Source organism: Empidonax traillii, unplaced genomic scaffold (genome assembly GCF_003031625.1).
Source record: "Empidonax traillii isolate 1590-97213 ecotype Southwest subspecies unplaced genomic scaffold, ASM303162v1 scaffold498:size1131258, whole genome shotgun sequence".
Lineage (NCBI taxonomy): Eukaryota > Metazoa > Chordata > Aves > Passeriformes > Tyrannidae > Empidonax > Empidonax traillii.
The window spans coordinates 839,887-854,002 of NW_020955691.1; the positions used below are offsets into that span (position 1 = coordinate 839,887).

The 14,116-nt window shown below is 42.5% G+C and overlaps 1 protein-coding gene across 3 annotated transcripts in view; it reads right to left on the reverse strand.

Annotated features, from left to right (window-relative positions):
* Positions 1–14,116, reverse strand: part of JMJD1C (jumonji domain containing 1C) — a 154,531-nt gene that overhangs the window by 2,154 nt on the left and 138,261 nt on the right. For all 3 annotated transcript variants that reach the window (XM_027896457.1, XM_027896456.1, XM_027896455.1), the window contains 11 exons: positions 13,355–13,444; positions 11,894–12,021; positions 11,499–11,712; positions 10,805–11,019; positions 10,287–10,565; positions 9,750–9,918; positions 9,248–9,338; positions 9,007–9,137; positions 7,763–7,885; positions 6,599–6,738; positions 4,256–4,432 (listed from right to left, as the gene is read on the reverse strand). In XM_027896457.1, the coding sequence (XP_027752258.1) occupies positions 4,256–4,432; positions 6,599–6,738; positions 7,763–7,885; positions 9,007–9,137; positions 9,248–9,338; positions 9,750–9,918; positions 10,287–10,565; positions 10,805–11,019; positions 11,499–11,712; positions 11,894–12,021; positions 13,355–13,444 (1,757 nt within the window). The remainder of the gene's footprint in view (positions 1–4,255; positions 4,433–6,598; positions 6,739–7,762; positions 7,886–9,006; positions 9,138–9,247; positions 9,339–9,749; positions 9,919–10,286; positions 10,566–10,804; positions 11,020–11,498; positions 11,713–11,893; positions 12,022–13,354; positions 13,445–14,116) is intronic.

The following is a 14,116-nucleotide window of genomic DNA, read 5'->3' on the forward strand; positions in this document are numbered from 1 at the left end:
CTAGAGTTTTTAAATGTACACTCTAAAATTTCCATTATGGTACCTGACACTCAAAGAAACCCCCAGGGCCTGCATAGCTGAGGACATAGGACTTCATTTAAAAATGATTCTCTTCTTCAAAACCACTGCCCAAGTGTGATTTCACACGGCAGCTTAGCCCTCTACAGCCGCAGCACTCGTGTTGCACGTGGGGTTTCTGCAGCCTCATCATCACCAAGAACAAAGCACGGCTGGTCCCTCCTGGTAGTTCATCACCACAGAAGTCATTCCGGAGACGAGGAGGGTTTGTTGATGCCACACAATTCGCGAGCGGCAGAAAGCCAGGAGCAAGGCAACACAAGTGCCACCATGAGGCTCCCCCAGCACTCAGGGAATTTCCTCGAGCCTGGGCTGAAATGCCTCTGCCTGGCTCCCGTCTCTTCTCCCTCACAGACTTCTCACCTCTTTCAAGTCTCTACCTGCCCTTGTTTTCCCTGCCAGCCCATGCAAATCCCACAGGACTCAATCACTTTCTCCTCACCAAGACAAGGTTTCACCAACTCCCTCCCCCTCCATGGCAGAATAGGGAATGTTTCCCTCAGACCTTTCTTTCTGCTCTGCCTTAAGCCTCCTTCCCTTCCAGGGCCTGTCTTATCCGTGTGAAAAGCCTTCAGGGAGGACAGATTTTACCATGGGAATGCCCCCCTGGCAGCCCACAGGCAGTTCTATTTATAATATTTATAGCACAAGCTGATACAGTGACACACACAAATAAAAACGTTGAGTGAGGATCCCCCAGGGTTTGCGGGGTGAGGAGTGCAGCACTCCCACGCCTCTGCCACTTCCAGCTGAACTGACAACAGCTTCACACCCAGCCCACGCACAGCAGAGGTTTTCCAGCACGGCCAGGAGATGGGTGGAGTGTTGGAAAAGCCTCAGACCTGGGCTGGGACAGGGAAAGGTGACTGGGCAGGGAGGAAAGGGCCACCCACCCGTCCTCATGGCCACAGGATCAGCCACTTCCGGCAAGGCTCAGCTGCGGGAGCTCTGCACTCGCAACGCCCAGACCTTTATCCCACATCCTTATCGGAACATCGCCAGGATGTCGCATTACCTCCAGCATGTAATTTTACAATACATAATCCTGCTGCTAAATCAAGATAATACCACTATAAAAAACAACATTATAATAACCTGTTCCTCTCTGAACGAGTTTCGCAGGGAAGCCTCAACACTGCATTTCAATCACTGACTCCAGTACCTTTAGCTTTTAATTTATCGCTAAAATATTTTACAAATCTAAAGCCACAAAGTTAAAAGCAGACAGGGCATCCCTAGAGATGTCTGTGATGCAGCATGATCCACAGAGGAGCAGCAGAAAGAGTGACTCATTCAGGACAGCACAACGCTCCTTTTTTAGCCAGGGAAGTTCCAAGGAGAGCTCGGGGCTCCCCGTTCCAAGTCCCACAGAGCGAACAAGGCCCAGACATCAGCCAGGCAGGGACACTGCTGAGCTCCCAACTCACACAGCCAAGAAGGAAGGACACTGTTATCCCACAGCGCATCCCTCACGCTGCATCCAGGGAAACATCTGCAGAGGTGACCCGTGCAAGGCTATATCTATTTCTGGCTTCCCCTCCCGAGAGAGCAATTCCCTCCACAAGAGGTACTGCCAAGGCTGCCCTGCCTGTCACAGTTCACAGGAGAGGCTCTGCCTCCCAGCCCACCCGGGAACAGCCTGACTTTGCCTACTGCAGCGATCACAAGGGGGATGTCACTGCTGTCTGCAAGGACACAGGGAGAGGAGAAACCCGGGAAGCAAGACGAATGCTTAATTCTACCATAAAATGTTAAGAATAAATTACTTTAAAAGCTAGACATGAATTCCACAGAACCTTGGCGAGAGGAAAAAAGGATATACAGAAGACACATACACAATCTCCTCATGTTAGAGCAGTACAATTCTAGACCAGCACACCAGAAGCAGCAGTGTGCCAACAATCCTAACTGGCTCCAGGATGGAAGTGTCTCAACTACACTGTGCAGTGACCACAGGCACCCAGGCACCCTAACTCCAGCCCTCAGCCTGATTTCCTCTGCTCCACAACACTACTGATGAGCAAACAAAAATAAAAATGTTAATTTACCACCAAATTTAGTATCAACTCTCACCCAGTTTTAAAAATTAAAAGACTCATGATGCACATGTAAATCTGAAACACTCAACGTGTAAACTCATCGTGGTATGTATTCTTGTGCAGACTTATTTTTCAGTGTTTAAATGTGCTTTGTTTCTCTGAAGTGCTGGTGCTGATCCCTAAGGTCAGTATTTATGCATCTCTATTTAGAGAGAGCACTGTGCACACACATGAAAGAACACCATGCTTTCATTTCCTCCTACGTGGCAGATTCATAGGAACTTACTGAAGATGAAAAGGTTCTCAGCTTCACCCACACTAAGGTGTAAAAACACCACGTTATTAACTCCTTGGTGCCAGAAGCTAGAATATTACCACTTCAAAAGAAATCTGGAGTTTAAAGCCAAGGAGATAAAGTTAAGAGTGATCTTATTTTTGGTCCTTAAACGTATGAACTGCAGGGAAGCCTGGAACAGTCCCACTACTTCATGTTTTATATTCTGCATCCCTTTATATAATGTCACATGCTATATAAAGCAAATTTCCCAGTACATCTGCTGTTTTCCGTGGGTTTCCTTATCACTCTTGTATCTGGGACATCTCTCCCTTGTTTCAAGATATCACAGTAAGGTTGCTGGAGGATGCAATACATGACTCTGGGAGCCCCAGCTGCTTTAGCACAACAGGAGCCAAGAACAACAGCAATGTCAGACATTCCTTCACCTTTGCAAAGTGACATCAAGCCCTGGAGACAAGGTACAGGGAAAGGTAACCTACAACAACCCCAGATTTGGGTCCCCTGGGTTTGTATGGGGGCTCTTTGGGTTTTTTTCTTCGCCAGGAAACAAATCCCTGCAGACTATCCAGAGCTACTTACCACCATGTCAAACCCACCCAAAAACTCACTGGAATGAGGAGGAGCTGGTCTGGGTAAGGTACCTGTCATTTCCAGTGCCCCAGAACTGACACAGGGACAGAGCAGCTGTCATCACCACAACCCAGTCAGTTTTTCACAGAGGAAGCCCCACTGCCCTGGCCATGGTGACGTGGTTAAGCCACTGCTTCCTCCCTGCCAGCGGCTGGAAGCTGATCTGCACATCAGAAACCAAATAGCATCTTCCCCAGAAAGGCCTGGCCTCACTTGAACCCGCGTGGAGATCAGTGATAAATGTTTAATAGCACGATGGTTTACAAGCCCAAGTGCAGGGTGGGCATGCTCCTCATTCCTTGATAGTCAGCTACCTCGTTAGTGCTGCCTGGCAGCTGGGGACACAGCAAGCAAGGAGGCTCCATTTCCTGCTGAAGCAGGAAAAGGTTAATGGAGTGAAGAAAGAAATAAATCTCCAACGGCCCCAAAACAATTGTGCTTTCTTCCTCTTTTCACCAAGGAGCAGCAGTTCACAGACTGGGAGGGAAAAAAAAAGGCCAAACAAAAGGCAGTGCCAGGAGATGACTGAAGCTGCCTGACACAAATTCATCCTGTTTCCCCAGAACTGCCCCACTGGCAGTACTTTTTCTTACATAACTAAGGATTAAATCAGCTCAGCTGCTGCAAAGGCAGTATCACTCTTTCTGATGGCAAGAAGGGACAATGATGACTCCAGGTGATTGATGTGCCTTCTGTGTAAAAATAAACAGTGTGGCATGGGAAAACAACCCAAACCCCTGTTACAGGAACACCAGAACACCCACTACAATTCTCCTATGGCTGAAGAGAAAAGCAATGACATCCAGGTGGTTTTTACCTGCTCGAGTTGCTCTCCCTGCCTCTCCTGGGTGAGGTTAACTTTTGGCTTAGAAGAAAAAAATTACTAACCTGACTTTGCCATAACTAACCCCAGTTTGTTTAGAAATCTGCTAAGGAAATGAAAAGTGGAAAACAGTGGTTAATAATAGTCTGTTCATTTGTAATTGTAAAGCAAAAAAAGGAACTAATATTTAAGGCATTCAAGTTGCTGTACATTAGCACTGGCTAATCAGTTACACCACTAGACGTAACTTTATTTTACATTCCTAACAGCCACTAAGAAGCAAATAAAATCTACTTGAGTACAGGTGTATCTATGTCTCTGGAAAAAAGTAATTTTACTGCATTTATGCTATTTCATCCTGCGTGTCTGTAAGCTGAGGTACATTACCTGGTGAAGTGCTCCTGCTGGTAGAATAATAGCATCTCCAAGGAACTGAATAACCGTACAGGTTTTTACTCCATATTCTTCAAAAAGTCTTTGGCGAAGTTTTTTGTTCACATACCAACTCTGATCACGAATTGGATCGTGCTCGGGTAAAACTTCTAAGCCTTGCTCCTTCGCTATCTGAAAGTACACAAAGGATCCCAAGTCACTTCCAAAAGAACCAAACCTTTTGCTGATAAAGTGTAAATATATCTAACTTGGCAGTAACATTACTGTGTTCCCAACAGCCAAACACGAACTCTCATCAGGGATTCAAAACACCCTCAAAGGAACTGTGAAGTCCCACTGAATTGAAGACATCTGCAGCACTCCCACTCCAAGACTCAGAGCTGTAAAGGACTCAGCACAATAATCTACTAATAGGAGAGACACTCTCTCTGTGTGACTTCTTTCATCCAGAAAATGTCTGTCCTCAGTTCCTATGCTGCCACTTCCTCAGACTTACAATCTTCAGTTTTGACACAGACAGGCACCACTACAACCCCAGCTCAGGAAAAAAGCAGCAGAGAAAAACCCAGGGGTCCTACAGTCCTGAGAAACCTGCTCCAGGTGACTCTGCTTGAGCTCAGGTTTGGACAGACGGCCCTCAAGAGGTCCCCTTCCCACCCCAATCCCACTGGGAAAAGAAGTTACTTTCCTACCATCCCATGAGGGTATTCAGAAAAAATGATGGACATATAAAAATACTTCCTGCCATCAGTGAACTGAACTGCACACACATTTCTCACCACGTGAACCACAGGGGAACAAACACTACCCTTAATCAACTGCTACCAAATCAATCCTATTGACTCCGATCCACCTATCATGAAAATCATCTCATTAAAAACATAGATTTTTACTTATTTTGATATTAAATATACTTAATTATGTGATGCAAAGCTTGAAGTAGTTCTTCAGTATTATCCCACTTTCCTGTACTAACAAGATAGTGAGATTTTATCTCTTAGCAGGCAAATGGTCCCAACGTTTACCATCAATTAATCTCCAATTCAGTACTTCCAAAATACCCTCCAGTACACGACTCATTCTGGATACCACAGCAAGCCGTGACAGCAAATGACAGCCTTCATTACACAGCATCTGAAGTGCTTCTGTTTCAAACCTGCTGCTCAAAGAGTTTCACAATATCCCTTGACTGCTCTGAGACAGGAAACACTGAATACTCCTCACTGTGCACCTGTTCCCTCACAGTTGTGCTTTTGTTCACAATTCTTTTTCAAACTGAAGAGCCACAATCTAATTTATGAGCATCTACTTTTTGAATGAACAGAAAAGTCTTGCTGTATAATTCATAATCTCCTGGAATTAGCTGTGTTTTATTTACTAGTGCTCTTTTTTCCCCACAGTTCAGCTTGCCAAAGAGCAAATGTCTGAGTCACCAGAGGACAGCTGCCCTGGTACAGAAACACTGCTTTATTGTCCAAAAGAATCTTCACTGCTAGAGCTCTCAGGCTTTCCCTGCTGGCAGCAGAGCCCTTGGCCTCCAGCCTGTTTATGCACCCCTTTGGTTTAGCCAGTTAAAACTCATCTGATTTCTTCCCACAGTAGAAGAGAGAAAAGATTTCTTTTCCTCGAGCAAGCACTTCAGTGATATTTTGGTATTTCTATGTCGTCCAGCCAGGCTGTCTCCTAGAACATCAAAACACGCTGAAGATAGGGCACAGAAAACTGCTTCCAACACGGCATCCCTACATTTAGTGCCACTGATGGATCTTCAACCTATGGAACAACCTGCAAGGTTCTCATGTGGCTCTAACTTGTTGCATCACAGGCTGCAGCATAGCTAAGTTTGCTGCCCTTGGATATGTTATCCCGGTGCTTCCACCTTCTTTAAGAGCCAAGGCATGTTCTTTGAGCTAAGTGACCTAACACAGAGCCCTGAGGAACGTCAGTGGCTGCTGGGTGGTAAGGTCAGGGTTTTGGCACGGGTCAACTCACCAAAAATCCAGCAGCTGATAACGCATGAATGGATCAGTGACAGAAAAACATCATCCTACTGATTATCCTTTGTATTAGAGGAGGACAAGAATAATCTCTATGCTCTCCTGAGCCTTCAGAGTTTGCAGGCCATCCGTAACTCTTATGAAGTGAAGATGTATCATTCTATGTATTTTATTTGTTGACAATGTAGCAGGTCAATTATAATCTATTTTATGTGCTATAAAGACGTAATTTTACTTCCCTCTCTTCCCTCACACTTCGGTGGAGTTGGTGGTTTCTGCCAGCCCCCTTTGATTCACCAATTACTTGGTTTATTTATAAATCATGTGTCATGAATCTGACCTTTTGCAGAAACTCTCTTATCTTGTCAGCATCTTTGCCAGCGTAAATGTGCCACAAGGCACCAGGTAATTCACTTGAATCCTTCAATCGCTTCCTTAAAAGGTCATCCAAATCTTCCTCCTCCAACTTCTTCAAAACTCCTGTGATTCAACAAAAATGTTCTTTAAGTGTGCGACAGAGGAAAAACTTTGAAACTAAACACCTTCCTTTCAAATTTCTTGTGTGAGACCAAGCAGAATAAAAGTTTGATGATTACAACAGGAGCCCCCAGAAGATCTCTGCGTTCAGTGTTTGTAAACAGGTACTAGAACATGAATGCCATGGATGCCTTAAAAATACATTTAATTTTTAAACTCGTCCACATTTCTTGAATTTGACAGAACACAATCTCCTGCCTGAAATAAACAAGCAGGCTGGTACCAAAAAATTAAAAGATGAAAAAGGTGTTCTCCTGCAGTCAGCACGAGCAGTGTTTAGCATGCTGTTCTAGCAGGCAGAGCTCTCCCAGGATGCTCAAGTTTGCTGCTATTAACTTAGTGCATACCCAAGTGAAAACAAAGTAAATAAAAGACAAACCTTACTGCAGCTCTATTACTCACACCCAAAATCTACACTTGCTGATTGTGGAGTGAGAGGACAAAAGAAAAAGGGGAAGAAACAAAACTATTTCAGTGATTTAAAGACTGTTTCACATAACCAATAAACCTCATAGAGATGACTAACATACACCAATTTAAGCTCTCCAGTGCTGAAAAATTACATTACAGTCCAAATTCAATAGAGTGAACACAGTGCACCCAGAAGGAGCAGAATAAACAGAAGGTCTGGCAAATACATCATCCTGACATAATTGTTAGAACCACCACAGCTGCCAGAGGAAATCCTTCATCCTGCACTTTCATTAGCTGTGCCAGTCCCAGCACAGGAATGGTGCATCAATTATAGGTGAAGGCAAAAAAAAGTGAAAAGAGGCCCAAATACCATTTCATAATTCATGAACTGCAGTGTGCTTAGGCAGAACTAATATGTCTGCAAACTCTTGAAACAAAGAATCTCCCAGATATTTATGGATATATCCCACCCCTTCAGCAGAACGGCGTCAGCTTTGGAAGCAGCAGAACATTCAGTTCATCCACACCCGCACAGTGAGTGAGCTTCCCTTACCTGATTTGGAAAGCACTCCATTTCCTTTTGCTATGCCAACATAAACAAGGATGTTCACGACATCAGACACTTCGATATGGAGATTTGTGGTTCCTATATCATGGTCCTTAGTAGCAGCCACACCTGTGGTACAAGACAAAACTAAGATTAGTTGCAGTGCATATTCACCTTCAAACAGAAACGTGCAACGACTGAGAAGACACTTCTGAAAGCATACTCAGCATCACTGAGATACACAAACTATAAACATGCTTTTGGTTCACCTGCTAAACAAGGAAATGTTACTTGTTAACAGACACTGTGAGGTGTCTCTTAGCCCAGGTAACTGTCCCTCTGCAGCATTTGTGTCAGAACAAAATGTTTCAGCAGAACAGTGGGAGACATTTCCTAACCATTGTGTTCCATTCCTCCTCAACCTTTCAGGGTGTTCAGAGCAGAATGCAGATACAATGAATAAACAAGGCTATCAAATATGTCACTTTTATGTCTAGCTGTAAGCAGAGTTCTTAATCAAAATAATGCTTAAACAAGGAGGAAAATTAATTTTAATTTTAAAAAATGAAAACAACACATTCTTATGTCAAAAGGACATTTTAGAACACTAAGCCTTACAGCAGTATTACATGAGAGAGTAAATTAAGGATTTAAAAACTCAGTCCTTCAGACCCATGCCTTGATCTCTACTGCTAATATGTTTACTTCAAAGGACAACTGGAGAACTTTTTAAACCACGTCACAAATTACCACTCATTTCTTGTCCTATTACAACAATCTGTAAAACAGAACTGAACAAAATTTTTTGGCAAAGAAGGAGCGGATGGAAAATATCCGAGGCAAACACCTTTTCTGAACAGGTTTTTGAGTGTTCAGCACAAAAAACAAACTATGAGAAATATGCTGAGACTTATTTATGGCCAGAATTACAAAGACAGTGATATCTCCTGAAGGATTCTGTCATACAGCACTACCCAAGACAGGATCTAGCTCTGTGTAGAAGCACATAACCATTTCTATGCTTCCAAAGGCTGTAACAGCACAAGAAAAGATAGAAAGAAATGCAGAAGCAACTAAGCTCTCACACCTGAGGTGCCTGTGCTGTCAATATTCAAGTCAGTCGGTCTTTCTCCTACACTGAGCGAACAATTAGCCTTCAAGTAAGCTCAGCTTTCTATCAAGCATTGTAACACGTGACATTCTACAGGTTCAAGGGGAGGGGTAACTGCTGCACTTTAGGGCACACTCACCATATGCACTGCACAGTCTGGGTCCCAAATCCGGACGGACAAAAAATCCCGGCAGATGAGAAGCCAAGTTTAGTTTTCCTTCTGGACTACAGTATTCAGGCAAGGGTAAACTTTTTAGTAAGTCCTCATATCTGAAGGAGAAAGGAAAGAAGAATGTAATTGAATTTGTGCCATTACACAGAGAGAGAAAAACGCAACATGGGGACTGACTTAAGAACATCTGATATTAAACTCAAAATACCTTGCTGGCATCATGGCCTTGAAATCTTCACCAGAAGGCCAATCTTTCAGTTTTAGTAGAGCTGTTTCCCCGTTTTTTACTTTCTGCCGTTCTGCAAGTAACACAGAAATTACTAAAAACTAATATACTGTAGGTGTTTTACTTTATTCAACCAAAACACAGAATTGAACTCTTAAACTATCAATAATCAAAACTGCATGCATGAAACAGCAGATAAATTATTTCAAAACTCAAGAATGATACAAACGAAACTCAACGAGTTAAGGAACAGTGACATTTGTTTGCTTTCCTAGTCAGACCTAACCAGTGTAAACAGTGCATCTTTGATTCTGCAAACATATGAAATGCCAGTTTCCATCATGTTCTCTGGAAACAGATTATCCACAACTGTCTTTTAAAAGTTTCTTCAAAGCCTCAAGATCCATTAAGATTATTATTAACTGCAGTTTCTAACATTGATCATGCTCAGAATCAATAGAATAATACATTCACAGTAACATACTTGAAACATCTTCAAAACCATCCCAGAACTCCTTGACATTGGTGTTTGAAATGATACTGTCTTTGCAATTCAAGATATCAGCTTGCTGGTTTCCAAAATCCAGACTAATGGACTCAGCTTTCCACAGGCTGAAGTTCATTTTCTTATGCATACCTGACACCAAAACAGGCTGTAAAAAGTAAAATAAAATAATTAAAAATAAAATCAATACTTATCCTTTCCCAAGTACAAGTGTACCCGAAATACACACTGAAGACCCTGGCCCTATGAGCTGCTAATACTTCCTCCAGGAGCACTCATTCCCAAACGTGTCACACACCTCTCTTTGGACTCTGAAACTTCCACAGCAGGAATTTCTGATTCACCATGAGCAAGTAACTGAAGTTTAACTACACAATTCCCCTGTGGGCTATCCCTGACAGGCTTTTGCCCACTGATAACAATGCAGCTTCACACATGGAATCAGGGGTTTCTGTCCCTCAGCACAGCTCCCCAGGGTTCACACTGAGGTCACTCCACACACACCTCAATACATACCCTGCCTTGTTTCCAGCACTCTTTGAAGAGCTTCCAGTTGTTGCTGTTTTTATGGTCTCTGAGCCACAGAACGTGCTTATCACAGATCCATGAATACTGAATATCACTGTACCGTTTACTGCAGTCATCCTGAATACATTTTTTATCATCCTTTGGCTCATCTTTTATTTCAGATTTTACATTTATCTTTGGTGCTCTATTTGGTGGAATCTTGTTTTCTACTACTGAAGCAATTATGTCATCAAGGATGTTTGGCATAGTCCTTCCACTCTTGCCACTCTGTTAGAAAACAAACAAATCTGTGCTTAAACAACATAAAAAGAAATTAAGTTAGTGCAGTAGACTAACATTTCAGATGTATCAATTATGACCATATATAAAAATAAATAAAACATTAATGTGTTTGTGTACATACTAAGTTTTCATATGAAGTTTTCAGCCATCAGACAATGTGCCAACACAAATGATACAGACTTTCAAATCCTGACAGAAAAACTGTGTGACTTGTAAACACTTACTGCTGTTCCTGTGGAGTAAACTGGAGCAAAAGCAATGCCAGCGTCAGTGGAACCCAGCCGCAGTTTGCCCGCTGTTGTAGTTAGTAAGTCTCGTAAGGTTGAGCCCTGCTCGTTGTTCTGGGATGCAGGAGGGGAGTTTTTACAGTTCTGGGACTCCAGATCATCTTGGTCTTTCTCTTCCTTTGAATGTTTTCCAGAAGGACACTCTTTGTTCTCTAAAACAAAAATAATCATTGGAAGTTTACACTGTTGTGTCACGAAGCAGTCACAGGAACAGCACCGTCCTGCACTTTACAGTGGTGGTACCACACTGTGCAGCACCAGTGCTTTATCCACCAGAAAACACACCAGAGGATGAGATGGATCCTTCGAAATGCAGTCAAACAGTGTGACCAAGAAAAGGTCTTCCTCAGCACCTCAGACATGCAGCTGAGTGAGCACCTGTCCCAAATTGGACATGCTGTAGCTGGAAATGTTCCTACATCACCCATGCAATCCACTAGTGGCTCTTTGGGGATTCAGATGCCATCATGAAAAGGCACTGCAGTTTCAAGGTTAAAATTACTGGAGAAAAGAACATCATCTTTCCTTTTTGTACCAGAAAACGGCGTTATATTTTTCATAATTAATTCAATTATGTTACCAGTGGTGCCTCCAGAGTCATGGACAAGATACGACAACTTCAACCATGTACCTTTCTTTTCTTCTCTGGCTTTTTGCTCTGCAAGATCAGCCAGCCAGTGCAGGGGGGACTGGGATTCGGGCGGTGTTAACTTGCTGTCTGTGCTTACATCACTCCTTGGGCTTGCGTTACCATTTGCCTCGGACTTTTGAGGAGTGTTCTGCTGTTGAGACTCAGGTGTGCACAGGGAAATTTTATTACTGTGGTTAAGGACATTCTGCAAAACCTGTAAAGAACAAATTTGTTTTTAACTCCATAGCTTTGCTCTAATGTATTTCAAAGACAAGGCTAGCACTTAACTGTCATGTATGCAAATGAAAATGCAGCTGGTGCTATTCAAATACAGAAATCCACAGGAATCACAACACTTGAACAAGCTGCAATATAGACACACATTTTAGACTCACCTGAGACACACCATTCATTGCAGGGAGCTTGCCAGCTTGCGTGCTCTGCTTGCTGGTGCACTGACAATGCGATTTAATTTCAAATTTTTCTCTAATATTGTGCATAGCATCTAAAAGATCTGTCAAAACTAGAAGACAATCAAGAAGAAAACCATCAGCAGCTGTCAATAATTTTTTGACCCTCTTTACAATACACACATTGTGATGCTAAAATGCTATATCCAAGTATTTTCATAATTTAAACTCTTAGAAAACTTAAATTTAATACTCAAAAGTACTCTAAAATGACTGTCCAGCTTATTTTAAAGCTTGTGCAGAGAGAGAGACCTTTAATTAAGTAACTGCACCCTACTCTTCTGAATAATCTAACCTGTATTCTGCATTCCCATTGCGTGGCACACACCAGGCAAGCCAATCATTCATTATTTACTTCTTATTGTTCAACGGGTGCATCACTGCTCCATTTATTAAAACCATCAACTACAGGCTGAGTGAGCAACATCTTGACAAAAAAATTAGTACGTGACCATGTAAATGAAGGTTGTTTGGTAATGGATATGCACAGGAGAACACCACTGAGGCTACATAGGCAGCTTTTGCTGTGCTGTTTCCAGACAAGTGGGTCACTTCACAATGTAAAATTAAAACCAGTTTCAGACTGGAACCTGTTCTGAGTAATGTCACAATCTGAATTTGTTATGGAATCCAACCAACCTTCATTTCTACCTGACCTAACATGTAACAATCCATAAAATAATGACTGGTTCTGTATTTTCAGCTTAAAATCACCTGGGAATTTACTTATTAAGGGCACATTTGAGTTTTCTGTTTTCTGGTCTGTATCAAATGTTGCCAGAAATTCTAAGTACACTTGTGCTAGTAACCACCACCACAGCTAATTGCACTGCTTCAGGAAACTTCCTTGGTTGAAATAAGTCTGAATCTAGCTGGGTTTATGATTACCACTTTGTTTTTCAATTATCACAAGCTCCTGCATTTTGCTCAATCAGATGTCCAAACAAAACATTTTCTTTTCTATGTGGGTGAATGGGACAGACAACAGTGAAAAACAAATCCCCAGAAATCTCTTGCCACACAATGCTCTGGGATGTTATAAAGACTGTATTAAGATTTTCTTTTAACAGCTAAGGTCAGAGTTATTAAGTACATTCTGGCTGGTTTATTCTGCTCTGAAAAGGTACTAATTGGTCAAGATCTTTAATTTCTTCACTGCCCATCCCCAAAACCCCTTCACACATCTGTCAGCACACTCCTCTTACTGTCTTCATCATCAGCGCCACTGCTGGTAACTGCCCAGAATCACCTGCCTTATTAAGATGATTTAACTCAATTGCCAGGTTTTTAAATGGAAAATCAGAAGTTTCAAGAAACAACTCTGGCCTCTCTTCACAGAAAGGCGTAAGGAAAAAACACATTCTGCTTGTTCACACATGGTCTTACCAGAGCCTGGAATAATCTGGGTTGGCATCAGGTGCTTGTGGTCATGGGGCTGTCCCTTCACACACTTCATCCAGGCGTACAACTCTTTATCTGCAAAACAGCACGGCCAGTCTTTTACTTTGCTTACAGTGCACACAGACAGAGCCAACGTTTTTCAGACTGGTTTTAGTTAGCAATGTTTTCCTGCATATACTAACTCTTCTGCCCTGGTATCCTGTGCGACAAAGGCCTGCACACAATAGGAACTTTTCACAATAGAGTTTTAACAATCCTGAAATCTGAAATGACTGCACCTGTAACACACGGCCTTGCCAATAACCTCGAAGTTTCAAAGTATATTCCCTTTATTATATTTAGTCACTTGCCAATTTAACAGAGGCCAAAATCCTTTCCAGTTGCTATTGCTACAGTTGCTATCGAGGCCCTGAGCCTCCCTTAATGAATCCTGCCATGGAAAAGAGACACAATTAGGCTACAACTGTAAGGTTGATCCACTTGTACACAATCCATGCTCCAAATAATTGGCTGTCTTCAACCAGAGGTTGGCCAAACAAGCCAAAAAGATGAACTCTTAAACCAAATGGACTTTCTGAGCCAGCCCACCCTGCAGTTACATCAATGTACTGGTGGCACAAAGGAGAGGGAAGTTGCATCACAGGTTTATGTCAGAATAAAGCAACCGTGAAACTATAAGTCTTGTATGTATTGGTTGAAAACCATTTGTGGCAGCAGAGAGGGCCTAACTGGTAGGAGAGAGAGGCT